Source organism: Mytilus edulis, chromosome 6 (genome assembly GCF_963676685.1).
Source record: "Mytilus edulis chromosome 6, xbMytEdul2.2, whole genome shotgun sequence".
Taxonomy (NCBI): domain Eukaryota; kingdom Metazoa; phylum Mollusca; class Bivalvia; order Mytilida; family Mytilidae; genus Mytilus; species Mytilus edulis.
Window position 1 is genome coordinate 42849761 of NC_092349.1, and position 18773 is coordinate 42868533.

Consider the following 18773-nt stretch of genomic DNA (forward strand, 5'->3'; position numbering starts at 1 on the left):
AAAGTAAGAAGTAAAAGAACTAAAGAGAATGGTAAAATGCATCTAAGGTGAACTTTGCTTGAGGAATTTGAAACAATAGTTCGTATGTGATAAGTAGGATTGACCAATTTACTTCTACTGTTCCTTTTAAAAACTAAGTTCATTCATTCAGATAAGCATCATTTCATGTGAATTTCTTCAATATGTAGAATGAAATATAGATAAGACATGTCTTCACCTTATTTGGTTATTCTTTTATAATGAAACAGTTCACATTTATCAAAGACTGTCTTGTTTCAAATCAGTTAATTTCTTATTGTCTAGTTTTATTTTGGTTGTTTGTACACTTGTTTTTAGTAACTTGTTTTTTGTATTTGTCCAATTTTGAATACTATCAAAATAGGTCTCTGACTGTCTTGGTTCGTTCTTCTTTTTTTTTCTTTCAGCGATCCATTTTAAAAGTTCTTTCAAACTCTTTTTTTTCAATCTTTTTTCATTCATTTTGCATTAAAAAAGAACAAGAAGAAAATCAAGTTTTTATGTGTTTTTATTCATTACAGTGGCATGTTCTTTTTCATACATATAAACTGGTTTAATTAACGATTGAGACAAAAGACAAAGAGTGAAGTCAAGTATGAGCCTCAATCTCGTTGTGTGAGATCTCATGAGATATGGTGAGCTATGGTCTCACATACACTGGTATGTCTCAAAGTAAAACTGTAATTCTTCTATTGAACCTCAAGAAAATACATGTTATCTAATGACATCTAAATAGTTTAAACAATGCATGAAAATTATACACTGAACTACAATGAAAATCGAATGCTATTGAACAATAGATCTGGATGTATATTAAAATCTATTCAAAAACTGACAAGAAATTTATAACATATGGATTTCAAAAAACGTTGAACTGTTTCTCAATGCTCCAGTATCAAAAGGGAGATAACCACCGTAAATTACTGGAGCATAAATGATTCAATGCTCCAGTATTCAAGGGGAGATAACCACAAAAATACAGGAGCATGAATGATTCATCTGTAAATAAATATATACATTTACATAAAAATTCACATTTTAAGTAAAAAAACTTGGACCAGCCAAATTCTAATCACTGATAATGATATGGTTTAATTAAAGCAATTCAGCAAATCTGAAAGTATAAATGGCGATCAAATTCATAGCTGTTAGGAAATTGACAATTTTGACGTTGAATGTGACAAAAATCAATGTGAAACTAATTTGCTGTGAACCAACCATGATTACAGTTGCCAACACAATAACATCCTTAACATTACTAAGAACTGTCACAAATTCAGATAATAAATAAAATTCTAACATTCTACAAACATAACATTTTCAATGTTGTCGGCTTACACAAGATATCTTGGAAATATCTATAATATTTTATGTGGGATATTGTGTACTGGTTCATGAAACACATATCCTACACACACTTCGAGAAAACCCAAAGCAAGTGAGTACATGCTGTTGTACTATTATTGTTGTTCTTCATCTCAAAGTCACAGCAATTGGCAACATCTCACAGAATATTTTCAAATTATCCATAATGCCATTTTAAAGTAAAAGTTATGGCAATACAAGAAAAAATATTAAATATTAGAAATCACTATGATAATGTAATATATTGTCTGACACATATATTTATGTCTGACCCATATATTTATGTTTGACCCATATATTTATGTCTGACCAATATATTTACGGTAATGGCTGGGAACATCTATGATGTCTAGTAATGGCTGACAAATGAGGATAATATATAGTATAGACCATATCTGATTACCGGTATATACTAATCATAAGTCAGCCAAGGAGATCATAAGTTAAATGAAGTCATGTGATAAAATTTGAATTAACATCAGATAATAGTCAGGGTCATTCTTAAACTGTACAAATTGCAATATTCATTGATGTAAATTACTGAAATTGTTTTGAGATGACGCTATAATTCATACCATTTCAATTTAATATGTTTTGAAATGTGCCCTTTCATTCAAACTCCTTACCAACATACCTTCACTAAAAGAGATCAGTGAATTCTAAACAATGTGAGATATGAAACATACAATTTCACACAATGAAATATCTGACCTGCTGTTAAGAAATCTATATTACTTTAAGGGGGTACACTCAGCACATAGATGTGTTAAATAATGTTCATACTATCAAATGTTTCGAATTTTCAAATATCAAAATTTCTTAATTATTATACAAAACTTGATTAAAATTGAGCTACAGCATTTCATAAAATAATAAATAGCCAAAACCTATTTTGAGATCTGCATTTAAAATGTTAGTCATTGTTAACAAATTATTTGAAAATCAAAACGTTTTAAAACATTTTGCCGACTTATCAAGAGTTATTTCCCTTTAAAGTAATGTACCCCCTTAAATAAGATATTTTATCTCATTTAATATATAAGTACAACCACAGATTTCAACAACATAATTTCAGACATTATCTATTATGCTTTATATGATACACAATATGATAAGTTAAAAAAATCTACACCATTGAAGAGTTATGTGTAAAAAAACATATACATGTACAGTTCATGTTTATATGTATTTTTTATGATACATTCGAATGTGAAACAAGCATCATTACCCTATAAATTAAATGAATGTAGAAAAAAGCATTAATAACTTAATAACATAAATACATCCGAAAAAACCTCGTCAACAGTCATCCGTTATTTTGAGTTCAATAACGTAATATTCAACAAAATGTGGGACAATTGCCAAAATTATGACAGCACAATTTTCATGTTCACTTTTATAATACACTATAATGTGGCCAATCGTCATCACCATATAAGTTTATAAGATATAAATAACAGTATTTAAAATTTCCAAATATGAAGATTCATTAAGTTAAATGTGACTGAGAGTTCTGTGATTTATCTTTCAACAAACGTGAGCAGCAACAATCTACATTTGAAAAGATGAGAGTTATGAAAGCATGGTCTTCATCTGTGGTAACATTATATCTTAAACAATTGTTAGTAAAAGAGATCATTCTTCAACTGAGATTTTATCGATGTTTTTCAACATTATGTTAATTTTGACAACGATTCTAATGTCTTTTGACAACATGATCCAATGTAAGATATATTTTTGAAATTATGAGGCAAAAATAAGACAAGTCATTCAAAAATATAAACAAAACATAATATGTATGGTCTTTTGAAATTATGAACAAAATATAAGTCTTTTGTCATTATACATCCAAAATATAAGATAGTCTTTTGACACAATGACCCATTGTAAGATAGTCTTTTTGTTTTCTGACAAAAAACTCAGATACAAAATTGACAAATGTTTGATAGGCTTTTGACATTTTGATCCAGATTTTAAGATTGTCTTTTGACAGTATAATCCTTATTCAAGTAATATTTTTTTAAACCTTTTATAAGATTGTAAAGGTTAGAAAATTTCTTACGATAAGATTGTCAAAAGTTTTTAGATACATGTATGTTTGCAAGACTCTAACTAGGTCAATTTTAAATAGGGAAACATAATTATATTTGAAAACTTCGCAGCATCAATTGTTGTTCTACTGCAAGTTTTGTAAACAATGAGTTCAAGAATATATTTCAGGAAAAAGGAATCTTTTGATATATATAGAACAAAGATAAATTTTGTAATCTTCTTTTTCAATTGGATCTTTATTTATGAGTGTAAGAATGTATTATTATTTCTTTCCCAAGTTAATCGATCTAAATGAACCACTCTTCCTTATTTTCAGTCATGAATTTTGTAACAAAAGATAGTCCTCAGTGATTTAAAAAAAGAAGATAAAAATACCTGAAGCTTTATCCAAAGAAAGTATTTTCTATGAATGCTACAAACTGAGTTTAACCTGAGGGAATCTTTTATAAAGCAACTTTCCTAAATACACATCTTTAAAAGACAATTGTAAATGTAGTAATATAGCTGAAAAAAGTCTCAATCCATCACTAAGAACCTAGCAATCTACTGACGCTACAGAATCTACAAACTATGAAAAAACGTATACATTGTTATCTCCCTTAGCCAGCTCTTGATATATGTGGTTTCACTCATAAAAAGAAAAGCTAAGTGTAGTAATATGCATAAATTAAGCACAAAATTCCTTAAGTATTAGGAAATAACTTAAAACGAGCATTTTTCAAAAATATTTAAAGGTGGACTGCAACTGGATTTTTTTAATCAATGGACATAACTGTTACCTCATTAAATTTTCTAGTACAGTTTTTTCCCTCAAGAATTTTAAGAGTACAACATGATGGTACAGATGTTAATAGTTTTACAAATACTTAGAGAAATCATAAACTATCTTAAATTCTCTTGATAAATAAAATGAATAATAGCAACAGTGATATGTTATAGATCTTTCGTTACAAGCAAAACATTGTCACAATTATATGAATAATTTAGAATGTCATACAGATCTAGTACTAGGCCAGCATAAAAAGAGATATTAAAACACCATCAGAAAGTAATATAAACATTCTATCACAAGAAATCCTAGATTCACATTTCTACATAGTAATTAAAATTTCATCCGGGACTAGAATATCACCCCTGCTTCCCATTATTATTTTATAAAAAAAAAAATCATTTTAGTAGATTAAAAAATTAATGGGAAGTTTGAATGATGTGAAAAAATGTGACTGAGTTTAGATTGCCTCTCTTTTCCAAACTCAAATGTTTAAATTACACATATCTCAATATAAAGATTTCTAAGTTTTACATTCATAACTTCCACACAAGTGTCAACTTATTAACCATACACATTGATAATTGCTACAATAAATTCAGAGTATCTATAATTTAAATCTATCTTTAATATTTATAATGACAATACAAACTAAGCATTTTTCAAAGACTATGTCTTAATTTATTCTACATAACAATGATTATGATATCATCTGCACAGATTTAAGAGTTGGCAATCTAGATGAAAATAGTTGAGTTTTGAATTATGAATGTTAACAAGATTACAATATAGTTGAACCAAATAGATAAATTCTACTGTGGATAAATTTTCAAAATGTGAGATACCAATTTTTATGGGTTTCGTGGGAACAGGTGAATTAAGAATTCAGAAATTTAACTAATAACAAAATTTCTATAGTATAAAAAAGAAGATGTGGTATGATTGCCAATGAGACAACTATCCACAAAAGACCAAAATGACAATATAGTTTGCTATGCTGAGATTGACAAAACCATAATATAAAATATCCTTGAAAATTGATATCCAAGAAAAATAAATCCACAATACATTTCTTTTGAACTGTTGTGAGTCAGAGCTAATTATTTGATTTTCACAGAACTTTTGACCACTACATTATATAACCTATAGATGATATTTTGCACACATACATAGAACAGAGAGTGTAAGAAGACATTTTGCCACAAGCCAACTATAATCTATATTGCCAGCACAGACAAGACATCATGCCACGAGCTAATATAAAGCACTATATAAGTGAGGATCTTGTTATTTATTGCACTTTGCCCATCATTATGCGACCATAATATTAGATGTTATGAAAATACTGAGCAATCAACTAGTATTCCTAAGATGATAAGTTTTATATATAATTTTCATTTATAATTAATCCTATTTTGTCTGTTCTAAGAGTTGGAAAAAAGTGAATACATGAAAAATTAGGAAATGACTATGGGTAAATAATTTTTTCCTAATATTACTGAAATCTTAGCTGGAAACTCTTATTTATTTTTTAATTTCTGATATCCAATTCTTTTGTAAATGTCATTTTATAATGCCCTTGCACAGAAAAATAAAATATTCTCCCGAGAGAAACCTTTAGACCACAGGAAAAATTAATTTAAATTTTTTAAAAGTGAAAATCATGAAAAAGAGTCGTTGGATGATAAATATTAAACAAAAGGGTATAAAGAAATGTCAATAATTTAAGTAAAATCATTTTTTCCCCTCAATGTTAAGATAGTTATCTCTATTATACCCCTCCCCACCCCTTAAAAAAATAACCCAAAATCCAAAAGTATAAATTAGCATAAAAACAGATCTTAATAAACATTGAGGACTAATTTTAGGTCTAACAAACAAAAGTTTTACAAAATATTTGTCACAGACCTTTTCATGGTAGGTGAACCATTCTTAGAATTAATTTTTAAATCTAACAGATTATGAATAATTTTCATTTATGATATAATGCAACCTGTGCTCTATTTATCATTGGAATTTGTAGAAAGCTCAATAATCCTACAGCCCCTAAGATATGAACTTAATCAAAATATCATTGATGTCTACCCTTTGAACAGAATGTTTGAAGGGCTTCAAAATCGATAGGTCTAAGCTATATTTATAATTTATGCCAAACAGTCATTATGAAGCATTATTACATGTAAATAAAAATATTTTATCTTTTCATTGAGATTCAAAATAGTAACAAAAAAGATATTCATAAATTAATTGCAAAAATGGTCACGTTTTTTTTTTCCTTCAGTTTATGGTCATGTCCTTAATATGAAATATCGTGTTTTTTTTAATAATAAAAAAAACATGTCATAAATCTGGTTGGTATCACATTCAGCAAATTGAAAATATTATTATCATATTACCAAATTTTGCACATCAGGTAACAAGACTCAGGTCAAATATTTTCACATTCTGAGATTTTTTATCTATATATTATAGAAATAAATATATTTATTACATCAATTGCTTTAGCATTAATATTCAACTAGCTCTGTTTGTACCCATTGTTATAACAATAATTCATTGACACTTGTTAGCCAATGCAATATATTTGAACTGGAGATTCCATTACAAAAAAACCACATTTATACAGAGAACTGTTGAAAAGGAATAAATGATGATGTAACAATGTTATAATTATAACGAGCAGACTTTGTGTCATCCCATATCATGTGATATACATCGAGGTAGCAAACACTTACAGCTATATGAAATAAAAAGTCAGCGGCTCTTGTCACATAAATCTTACAAAAAAATGCTAGTAAGTCGTAACCATATCAGTTGAACTTACAATCAAATTTTAGTCGTAACTTTTTACTTTGAAAAAGAGCTACGGTTATTTTGCTAATAGAAAACAAAACAAACAGATCACAGTCATAAACTAAAATAAAATCCACCTGTTCGTATAAAATCTCTGACACGCTATCACTACAAATCCACATCCACATTGAGACAACAACTTTGGTGTATTACACACAACCTGTGGCGCCATCTATAAATCCACAGTTTGTAATCCATCTGGATCACTTCAATGCTAGCTCACAGGCTGTTTAATTAAAGGTTAAAATAAGAATCCTTGGCACCATGAGATCTACTTGAAGAAACATTACATGATAAATGGCGCTGTGTGTACGCCATGTCTCACGTAGTATTAAGTTGCATGTGAGATATGGAGAATGTTTCTAGAACTCGCTCAATGTAAACTCGTATCCAAATATTCTTTCTAGATAACACTACTAAAGAGAACAGTGGTCTAGCTTCCATTACTGTTACGATGTTCCAAAGGAGGTTTAAAATTTTCGGTGCTTGGACTGTTTGTTAAAGCACCGTAAATCTTGAAACCTTTGCTGGTCATATTTGACATAATTTGTAGAGAAGTTTTATGTCCATTAATGATTTCATCCTTCCACTGAGTGATTAGCACCTTATCCTGTTAAAAGATAAATATGTTTGTGAAAATATACACAAGAAGATTCTGTTAACATTTTGACCATGAGAAACATTCAATAGGTATATGATAATAGATTTAGCCAGCAACCTGTCAAAGGTCAGTTGATTACTTTAATCTTTAACCTTTGATCCATTTTACAGACAGCAATAAAATTTGTATGCACTTTTTTGTTTAAGGGCCAGCTGAAGCCCACCTCCCGGTGTGAAATTTTCTTCTTGTGTTGAAGACCTATTGGTGGCCCAGGGCTTTTTCTGCTCTTTAGTCAGGTTGTTGACACGTTCCCCATTTCCATTCTCAATTTTATTTGAACCCTATTTAGCAAACAAATTTTAGAAATAACATGCAAGAGCCTAAAGAGGGATTCTTGACGTTGCTGGGTAGTGTGAACTCTTCAACTTATTGGTGATGACATTCAACACACTGTTGAGATGAAGATGGACAATAAAACTTCTTTCCATTTATATTAATCGATTTTAAACCCATTGTTGTTTCATGTATAATCACCACATATTATTCCTTTGGCCATTAGTTGGATTTATCCCTTAAGATCTTATTAACATGATAACATTTTGCATATCTTCAACTTTTTCAATTATGTTACAGATCTGTTTTGTCCATCAGCTTGCCCCTCCTTTCAGCTGTCCCTTATCAGCTTGAAGTTTTTAAGTTTTTTGGTCAAGGTAGGTTATCATGATGTTGTAGTCACATCAACTTAAAACTTAGAACTCATGTTTTTTTTTAGTAATAAATATTTTGTTGTTGTTGTCAAAACAATGACAAAACCTGATTTTTACGTATTACACATAATATTCAAACAGATAAATTATAAATCAATAATAAACTCCCATTATTTTTCCCCAGAAGAAAAACATGCTCAAGAATATTTATAATGAAATTCAAAAGCTACAGTATATATTTTTGTCAGCAACTTGGCAATGAAGATCACATTTTGAAACCATACTCCCCTTGCAACTTACTAGAACCTTAGGGAGTTACTATTTATACTTACTGGTGATGTTATAATTAGTTTGGTGTCAGTTTACCATGACCCCCTGCTACTTACTAGAACCTTAGGGAGTTACTATATACTTACTGGTGATGTTATAATTAGTTTGGTGTCAGTTTACCATGCTCCCCCTGACACTTACTAGAACCTTAGGGAGTTACTATATACTTACTGGTGATGTTATAATTAGTTTGGTGTCAGTTTACCATGACCCCTGCTACTTACTAGAACCTTAGGGAGTTACTATTTACTTACTGGTGATGTTATAATTAGTTTGGTGTCAGTTTACCATGACCCCCTGCTACTTACTAGAACCTTAGGGAGTTACTATATACTTACTGGTGATGTTATAATTAGTTTGGTGTCAGTTTACCATGACCCCCTGCTACTTACTAGAACCTTAGGGAGTTACTATATACTTACTGGTGATGTTATAATTAGTTTGGTGTCAGTTTACCATGACCCCCTGCTACTTACTAGAACCTTAGGGAGTTACTATTTACTTACTGGTGATGTTATAATTAGTTTGGTGTCAGTTTACCATGACCCCCTGCTACTTACTAGAACCTTAGGGAGTTACTATATACTTACTGGTGATGTTATAATTAGTTTGGTGTCAGTTTACCATGACCCCCTGCTACTTACTAGAACCTTAGGGAGTTACTATTTACTTACTGGTGATGTTATAATTAGTTTGGTGTCAGTTTACCATGACCCCCTGCTACTTACTAGAACCTTAGGGAGTTACTATATACTTACTGGTGATGTTATAATTAGTTTGGTGTCAGTTTACCATGACCCCCTGCAACTTACTAGAACCTTAGGGAGTAACTATTTATACTTACTGGTGATGTTATAATTAGTTTGGTGTCAGTTTTCAGGACTATCACAATACAATTTTCAGTCTTGTTAAACTTTTGGAAATCTTGATATATGTCTTTGATATCTAACATCGATACAAGCTGAAAATATATAAAATAGTATTTGGTTAAAAACTAACACACACCACATTGAAAAAATGGTGTTGTAGATTACTACAAGAACACATACCTGTTAGTGTTCAGATACCCATTTCTGGCTTATTTATACTGCAACTAACTGTATTTATTTCCTAAATATAGTAGCATAGTTATATTTTGTATAATGTCAATTTCATCATGGAACACTTTCTCCACAATCAGAGGTCCATTAAGGGTGATGAAAATCAGTTAAACATTTGTGTAAAAAGCTATCACCTCAGTTGACGCACCTCTGGAGGTTGTAGTGGACATCGCCGAAACAGCAGAGGAAGGAGGATTCACCTGAAGACGGAACCAGGCATCTTTCCAGCAGGATGTATTAAGGTAATATTAATTTAGTTGTAGTATAAAAACAATATTAAGTCAGTCATAAAAATATAAACTTTTTTATAAAACCAGTTTCACAACCTCATACAAAAGTGGGTCTCACTGGGGTCTAAGCGTGACGCGGGACTGCCGATTTTTTGTAAGCGTGAAACGTGAAAGTCAAATTATTGTGTCGTGAAAATGGGAAATGAGGTCTAGCGGGACATGGGAAATGACAAAAAAAATAGAATTGCTTACGTACATAGTATAAGCGGGATATGGGAATCTGACAAAACAGTAAGCGGGATCCGGGATCGGAACCCCCCAATGAGACCCCCACAAAAGAAGTTTATATTTTTCCTGACATTGACCCAATATTGTATATTTATATGCATATCATCATCGGTGGTAGTCTTTTAGTCATATTGTTTTGGGTCCTTTTGGGAATGAAGTGTCGATGACTAATCTTTGATAGTCCCGGTTGAATCTATGTGTTTCAGGGCTTAATACAACGTATAGATACAAATTTCTTGTTCACCTGTAGATGTCTTTTATTATTGTTTTCTTTTTTCCTATCGTTGCTGTCTCATTAGTGTATTTTAATTCATATATTAACTAGAAGTTATATAAGCAAAGCTAACCTAGTGAAGTCTTTGCAAAATCCATGCTTTGGTTAGATAAACCCCAAACTTGATTCTGATCAAAAATCAAAATAGGAGAAACAAAATAGCATTATATGATTGTGAGAACACTTCAATAATGGCAAAGTCCATGCTTTGGAAAGGGAAACCCCAAAAATATCTACAGGAAGAAATGAAAGGTGCAATTATATATCATGCTTGTAAGATAATTAAAGGTTTCATACGTGTGCAGTGATTCTGGAGCAGTTGCAGAGACAAAAGCTTGAAAGAAGGATTAAAGAACAGACAACTAATGGACTCCCCCATCACTATATACTCTCCCCCTTAAGAAAGTAAGGGGTGTAACAATCTTATATTATCATTACCTCTACACCTTTACCATAGACTATCTGTCCATCTCTATTTTTATGATAAAATTCTAAACGGTTTGGATATAGCTTTAAATGTTTCTTCTGCCAGGCTTGAAGAAATGGTCCACCTAATTTCAATACTTCACCTTCCACTATACAATCTGTTGGTCCTGAAATATATAAATTATCATCTTTTATAACAATATCCTATAAAAAATTCTTTATGTTCCATAAATTTTAGGATTTTCTTGCTGTGTTAAAGACTCAAGGAGGCCTTTGGCTGTTTTCTGCTCTTTGACACATTCCCCATAATGCCCATATCCATTCTAAATTTTATCAATTATTTTGTTATCAGTTAAGTTTTTACTCCAAATACATAGTGATTCTCATAATAAATAGTTTCAAACTCATTTTTTAAAATTACTTTTTAGGTTTTAAGATTTAAGATTTCTTTTTTTGGATACTTTTATTTTCAAACATCCAATTTTAAGCATCATAGATAAGTGGTGAAATTATGATTAAAACTGATTGTTTTTTTTTTGTGATACCATGTTGATAAATCATGTTGACACTCCACTTGAGACTATTATGTGTTTGGTTTTTTTATGTTTGTGGTATATGAAGCACTGTCCTATGTAGATGTCAAAGTAGTTCATATACAGTGGAAACTAGCCTATCAACTCTAAGGTTGTAAATTCCAACTCTGTCTGTGATGAGGTGTGTCCTACTCTTATCTTAGTTGTATAGGGTTACCAGTTTTCCTACTGTAGATAGTTGGTTCTGTCTAGGTACTTTGGTTGAAAATTACATTTAACACCAACAAACAAACAAGATTTAATGGATTACTAGGAAACTATCTTACCATCTTGCTGGTAGTAAGAAGAGTCTGACCCTGGTTTTTGTTTACGTTTTAATTCTAGTTTATCGGTATCAGCGTTAATTGCATCAAATACAGTCTCAGCTACTTCCTGTTGCCATCGTTCTGATACCAACAATGGAAAATTTCGGTACAAATCCTGATCTGCCTCAGTTAACTGGAAAATATAAATTATAACTAAATTGTTTACTGACAAAGAAGGGTTTCTATTAACCCTTACTACTTTCAAGGGATGCATATTGTATGTCAGATGATAGTTAAAGGTCTGGTATAAATGCATTATACAAACTTATTCAAAGAGTTGACTGCAGTTTGGATAATATTGAACTTGTGGTACTTGTGTGTATAAATACCCAGTAATTTAGGATCTGAATTGGAAAGCTTAATTTACGGCCCAATATATAAGACTTTGATACATTCTTAAAACCTACTTCTATTACATGACAAAAAATCATATCAATGAATGTAATTTAAATAGTTGAAAGATGTTTATCAAAAACCTGGGTACACTTTTAATTGACAGCAACGTCAACTATAGATGGAACCAACCAACATAGTTAAGAAAATTAGAATATGGGGTTTTAACATCATATCATTAATCACACATGGGTTTACCTTTATGCCCTTGGTATCTTCTTCGTCAAATGAACCAATATCAAAAGCATCGGCTGCATTAACTTCTCCCCTGGGAGGTATCAATGGGGGCTGATATTTTTGTAAATAAACCTGAGTCCAATCTATGCCACGGAAAAATGGATGTTCTTTAACTTCAATTGCTCTAAAAAATTGAGAGAAAAAAATTCATGATAATTTTTTTTAGTATCTTAATGCATGCTGAATGATAAGTATACATGAGAAGTTTGGTTTTTGGTTTGCTTTTTTTCTCTCTAAAAAATGAAAATTCATTGCAAAAAGCTTGTTCAAACTAATTATCACATCTGATAAGAGCCTGCATTTGGTCTCGTTTAGTTAAAGTCCTCAACATAATTTTTAAAGTCCATATCTTCCAATAGTTTGTTGAGAAATGAAAATATTTGACATTTGTTGAATTTGGCATCAATTGTTACATCTACTGAATATGAGCCAATTTATCATTCAAAATTTGTAGTTTACAATAAAGTGTCTTTTGGAAAACTTTTTTTTCTCTTATCTTCTAATCCCACAAATTTTCTGGTAAATGGTTAACATGAAAATACTTTTTTCTTAACCAATGTTGACTGTGAAAGTTAAATTTTTTCAAACAATGTAATAGTAAAATTCAGTTGTTGAATTCCGACTCATTACTTCATCTGAAAAACTGTCAGTCCTGTAACTTTTTTCTAAAATGTATCAAATCCCTTGCTTCTTCCTCTATAATTCATCAAAATTCTTCATATTGCTATACATACCCTCTGCCCATGCAGCCAACTCGATCTTCCACATTTCTACATAATAAAGCTTCTAATAATGTTTTCATTTCTGAAGACATGGAATCTGGTAACTCAACGTTCTGAAAATAATAGAAAATAAAATTCAGTTCAGTTCATAATACACAATACGCTGAACTTAAAACTTCAATTTATGGTACTGAAAGAAAACTATTTTGTCCCAGTTCATGGTAAGAACTTCTCTGGTCAGTGGTGCTCAACAAAATGACTCTTACAAAGTCTTTCCAAATTATTTTTGCAAAGAATTCGCCTCAAGCCAGTGCTAGTAGCCTTAAACTTGTAGTGAGGTAAAAGTTTTTTTGCTAAGACTTTAAGGCCTCATTGTGATTTTGAGATGAAGAAAGGCAATAAAAGCAATGTTCCTTTGCCTTTGTCACTGTGACTTTGAGATGAAGAACAACAATAAAAGCGTTGTTCCTTTGCCTTTGTCACTGTGACTTTGAGATGAAGAACAACAATAAAAGCAATGTTCCTTTGCCTTTGTCACTGTGACTTTGAGATGAAGAACAACAATAAAAGCAATGTTCCTTTGCCTTTGTCACTGTGACTTTGAGATGAAGAACAACAATAAAAGCGTTGTTCCTTTGCCTTTTGGGTGTTTTTGCTGTGCCAAGTATTGATTTTGTGTTATGGATAGTTACCCCAGGCCCATATCCTTTGTTTTTTTCTATTAATAATCTTACCATTGTCATGGTCATTCTGTCTATTTCATGTTTGTCTTTGGTCCGATGTTGCCTAAAGGGACTGTGTCTATAAAAGAAAAAATATCTAATTCACACATGATGCTTAAAACATATACATGGCTAAGTTTGTACTTTTACAATGGTTAATGATTTCAAAGCAACAGCTAGAAACACCATGATAAGCCAAATTTTACTCTGTATCTGACAACCCTGCATACCATCTGGTATCCACTTAAGGGAACTCTACCAGCACAAAACATAAGAGGCGTTGGTTCAGCAGCTATTTATTTATCTGTATGGATTAGTAGTAGAAGACAAACAATTCTTAATTCAAATACTAATTATTCTATGACGGAGACAAAAGAAAATGTTCCTCATATCTTTTTATATGTAATTATAGAAAATCATGATAAAGATTTCTGAAAAAAAAAGATCAAATATGATATTTGTGATGATTATTGTCCATTAATATCAGCAGTTTTTGTTTAACCTATTATTCTTTCATCATGTTTAAGTAAGTGAAAGTGTAGGTTAAGCATTGAGTACTTGGTTTATAATTAATATATGTATATGTTGGTGTACTTGGAGTCTCTTTACATAAACTGTTTGTAAGAGTTATCTCCCATTTAAGAAGATATTCTTTGAAATGTTAAACATGAAACTAGAGGCTCTTTTAAAGAACCTGTGTCGCTCACCTTGGTCTATGTGCATATTAAACAAAGGACACAGATGGATTAATGACAAACTTGTGTTTTGATGATGGTGATGTGTTTGTAGATCTTACTTAACTGAACATTCTTGCTTCTTACAATTATCTCTATTCAAAATGAACTTGGCCCATTAGTTATAGAGGAAAATATTTTTGTTAAAATTAACAAAAATTTACAAAATTTATGAAAATTATTAAAAATTGACTATGAAGGGCAATAACTCCTTAAGGGATCAACTGAACATTTTGGTCATGTTGACTTATTTGTGGATCTTACTTTGCTGAACATTATTGCTGTTTACAGTTTATCTCTATCTATAATAACATTCAAGATAATGACCAAAAACAGCAAGTTTCCTTAAAAATTACCAATTCAGGGGCAGCAACCCAACAACTGGTTGTCTGATTCATCTGAAAATTTCAGGGCAGATAGATCTTGACTTGCAAAACAGTTTAACCCCCATGTCTGAATTGCTCTTAATGCTTTGGTTTTAGAGTTATAAGCCAAAATCTACATTTTACCCCTATGTTCTATTTTTAGCCATGGCAGCCATCTTGGTTGGTTGGCTGGGTCAGGCCACACATTTTTTAAACTATATACCTCAATAATGACTGTGGCCAAGTATAGTTAAATTTGGCCCAGTAGTTTCAGAGAAGATTTTTGTAAAAGATTACAAAAATTTACGAAAAATTTGGTGAAAAATGACTATAAAGGGCAATAACTTCTTGAGGGGTCAACCAACTGACCATTCTGGTCATGTTGACTTATTTGTAGGTCTTACTTTGCTGAACATTATTGCTGTTTACAGTTTAAATCTGTCTATAATAATATTCAAGAAAATAGCCAAAAACAGCAAAATCTCCTTAAAATTACCAATTCAGGGGCAGCAACCAAACAACTGGTTGTCTGATTCATCTGAAAATTTCAGGGCAGATAGATCTTGACCTGATAAACAATTTTACCCCAGCCAGATTTGCTCTAGATACCCCAATGATGATTGTGGCCAAGTTTGGTGAAATTTGGCCCATTAGTTTCAAAGGAGAAGATATTTGTAAAAGTTAACGATGAAAGTGATGAAAAAAGCTCACTTGGTCCTTTGGGCCAGGTGAGCTAAAAAAGGAAAGTAGAGGTATTAAAGGCCTTTTTGGTCGAAAATTATACCTGATTTCAAAATCATGTGTTTTAACCTAGTGTGGGTAGGAAACTTTACCCACATGTAAAATATAAGCTGTTCGCATGAAATTTCTGTTAATATCAAAATGTTTATACATGTACTTTTTAAGAAACAACTTAAAGTGTCTTTTCTATGATGTAATAACTATTGTTTTTCGTGAAATCAAAATTCCTAATCTATTTGTTTTTTAGTTTTATATTACCGGTACTTAAATTTTAAAGTAGATACAAACAAAAACCTTAATACCAAAAGTATAAATCACATTGAAAGATTAGGATAAACAACCCACTCCTTTTTATTTTTAAAGGAATTGACAAGCGCTGTGATCCTTCAAACAATATATATTTAAACATAAAATTGAGAATGGAAATTGGAAATATGTCAAAGAGACAACCCGACCAAAGTGCAGAAAACAGCCTAAGGCCGCCAATGGGGTTCTAAATGCACCATGAGTTGGGCCTCTAAATAAAAATATATACTAGTTCAGTGAAAATAAGTAAATCAGAGTATGCCAAACGAAACAAAATTCTTGATCACAATGAAAAATACCAACCATTTTTCATAGAAACTTAAAACCAGATGTAAGCACCCTAACAAGATAACTGGTGATGTCTGTTTTGCATATTATTATCTTATTTTGAATAAAGTCTGCATCTCCTTTTATATATAGCCGACTATTCAGTGTGGGCTTTGCTCAGTTTTGAAGGCCGTACAGTGACCTATAGTTGTTAATTTCTGTGTTATTTGGTCTCTTGTAGAAGTTGTCTAATTGGCAATCATACCACAACTTCCTTTTTATATCTCACTTATAATTGATTGCTTAATGTCCAGTGGCAAATGTTTCATGCATGTTTAGGATGACTAGCTTATAATATAAGAGTGTGGTTATGCTCTAGATATTCTCTTACTTTGCTTTAATTTCAAATCTGGTAAAGGATGCTTTTGAAACGAATGTAATGCACCAAATAACCATAAGAAAATCCTCATAGATAACTGGAATGAGACTTTTAAATTTTTTATAACAATTTGTATTGATTGCAAACTTGGAAACATAATCTAGAATGATAATATCAAAATCTTCACAATAGATCACATTAAGTTTACTAATGGTGTATAAAGTATTCTATTAAACTCATGTTGCCAGAAAATCCAATTAAAATATCAGAAAGATAAAAACCCAATCAAAACAATGGTTCCAATACAATTGAATGCTTTTGTTACATAATTTTAAGCCGATTAATTCACCATCTCGGAAGTCAAGGTTTGGATGTCAAAAGAGAATCTAGCTATTAAATTTACAGAACATAATCTCAATATTGATGAAGTTCTATAAAATTTCCAAATCTTTCCATAAATCATGTATCTGTGTCAATGTTTTTACAACTGGGACTATTTATTTGTTAACTTCCTTATTTTGCAGTCAAGTCTGCAAATTTAATGGAATTATGTAGAACACTGTTGATCTTAATGATTCCTAATGTTGCCTTGATTCCATTACCCGAAAATCCTAAAAATGCCTAATATTATATTAATAAACAAACCAGCTAAGGAGAGTTGTCTCATTGGCACTCATACCACATCTCCTTATATCTAAGGTTGTAAACAGTAGGCTATTAGGTAACCTAGAAAAACGTATTTGACACAGAGGTATGTCTTGTCAACTGTTTTTTCAACAGTGAACAGCACCCTTTAATCTCATTTCTGGGAGAGGTTGCAGTCAAGGCAATAATCAAACATCAATATTTATTCTAATTTTAGGAAGCTAGGAGGAAAGTGCTGGTCAGAGTTGCCTATTTTTTGTATGAGACTGCTTAACTAGCCACTAAATGCAACCTTATATGTGTTTTGAGATTGTAAGTTATTATACTATCAAAGAACTCCCTAACACGATTTCTATCAAATATTCCTTCTTTTTACCTGTGCAATTTATTGTGGAAGCTTGTGTCAGCATAAATGTTACGTGTCATTTTGAAATAAAGGTTAATTTCAGAATGACAAGAGATTGTCTATCAAATATTCCTTCTTTTTACCTATGCAATTTATTGTGGAAGCTTGTGTCAGCATAAATGTTACGTGTCAATTTGAAATAAAGGTTAATTTCAGAATGACAAGAGATTGTCTATCAAATATTCCTTCTTTTTACCTGTGCAATTTATTGTGGAAGCTTGTGTCAGCATAAATGTTACGTGTCAATTTGAAATAAAGGTTAATTTCAGAATGACAAGAGATTGCTGTTAGCCAATCAAAACAACGTTTTATAATTAAAACATACATTTTGTGTTCATGTAATGTCAATTCTTTGAAGCATAACAGTTGAGCTTCACCTACCCTTTTAATAATTTATACAGCATACATCCAAAGGAGAACCAATCAGCACTGGAATCGTATGGTGTACCTTTGGATAAAACTTCTGGAGCCATGTACCCATGTGTACCTCTGTAATGTAATCAAACATTCTTCAGATTATTAAAGTATTCATAGAAATTTACAGTAGAAACAACTAATGTGTTAACGTTTCTTGCACTTAAGGTGGTACCTAACACTACAGGGAGATAACTCTGTAAAATCAGCTGAACGTTTTAATAATGTTGCGCCTCTAATGGAATATTAAGCTTCTCAATGATCAAAATTAGTGTTTATCAAACTGCTATACAACCAGTCAGGGGGCGTAGCTGAGTTGAAATAAAGTGCAAGCATATATCGCCGATTTTTTGAGCTGAGCGAAGCGAGGTGAAAATTTTTTTGGACCATTTTATGATGAAAATGATAAATACCCTATCTGTTTCTTACTATACCATATTTCAAGAAACGATAGTAACATCCTAGTGGGTTTCGTAATTTGGAAACCTGGGAACAGATAAGACACAAAATGACAAGCAAAAACTTTCAACA

The 18773-nt window shown here is 31.2% G+C and overlaps 1 protein-coding gene across 1 annotated transcript in view; it reads right to left on the reverse strand.

Moving 5' to 3' along the window:
- Positions 1 to 508: 508 nt before the first annotated feature.
- LOC139527689 (G protein-coupled receptor kinase 3-like) overlaps positions 509 to 18773 on the reverse strand; it is a 116063-nt gene continuing 97798 nt past the window's right edge. The window contains exons 12-19 of the mRNA XM_071323291.1: positions 18210 to 18317; positions 13998 to 14064; positions 13276 to 13376; positions 12503 to 12665; positions 11873 to 12044; positions 11026 to 11180; positions 9540 to 9656; positions 509 to 7667 (exon numbers count right to left, since the gene is read on the reverse strand). Of these exons, the coding sequence (XP_071179392.1) occupies positions 7491 to 7667; positions 9540 to 9656; positions 11026 to 11180; positions 11873 to 12044; positions 12503 to 12665; positions 13276 to 13376; positions 13998 to 14064; positions 18210 to 18317 (1060 nt within the window). The 3' untranslated portion in view covers positions 509 to 7490. The remainder of the gene's footprint in view (positions 7668 to 9539; positions 9657 to 11025; positions 11181 to 11872; positions 12045 to 12502; positions 12666 to 13275; positions 13377 to 13997; positions 14065 to 18209; positions 18318 to 18773) is intronic.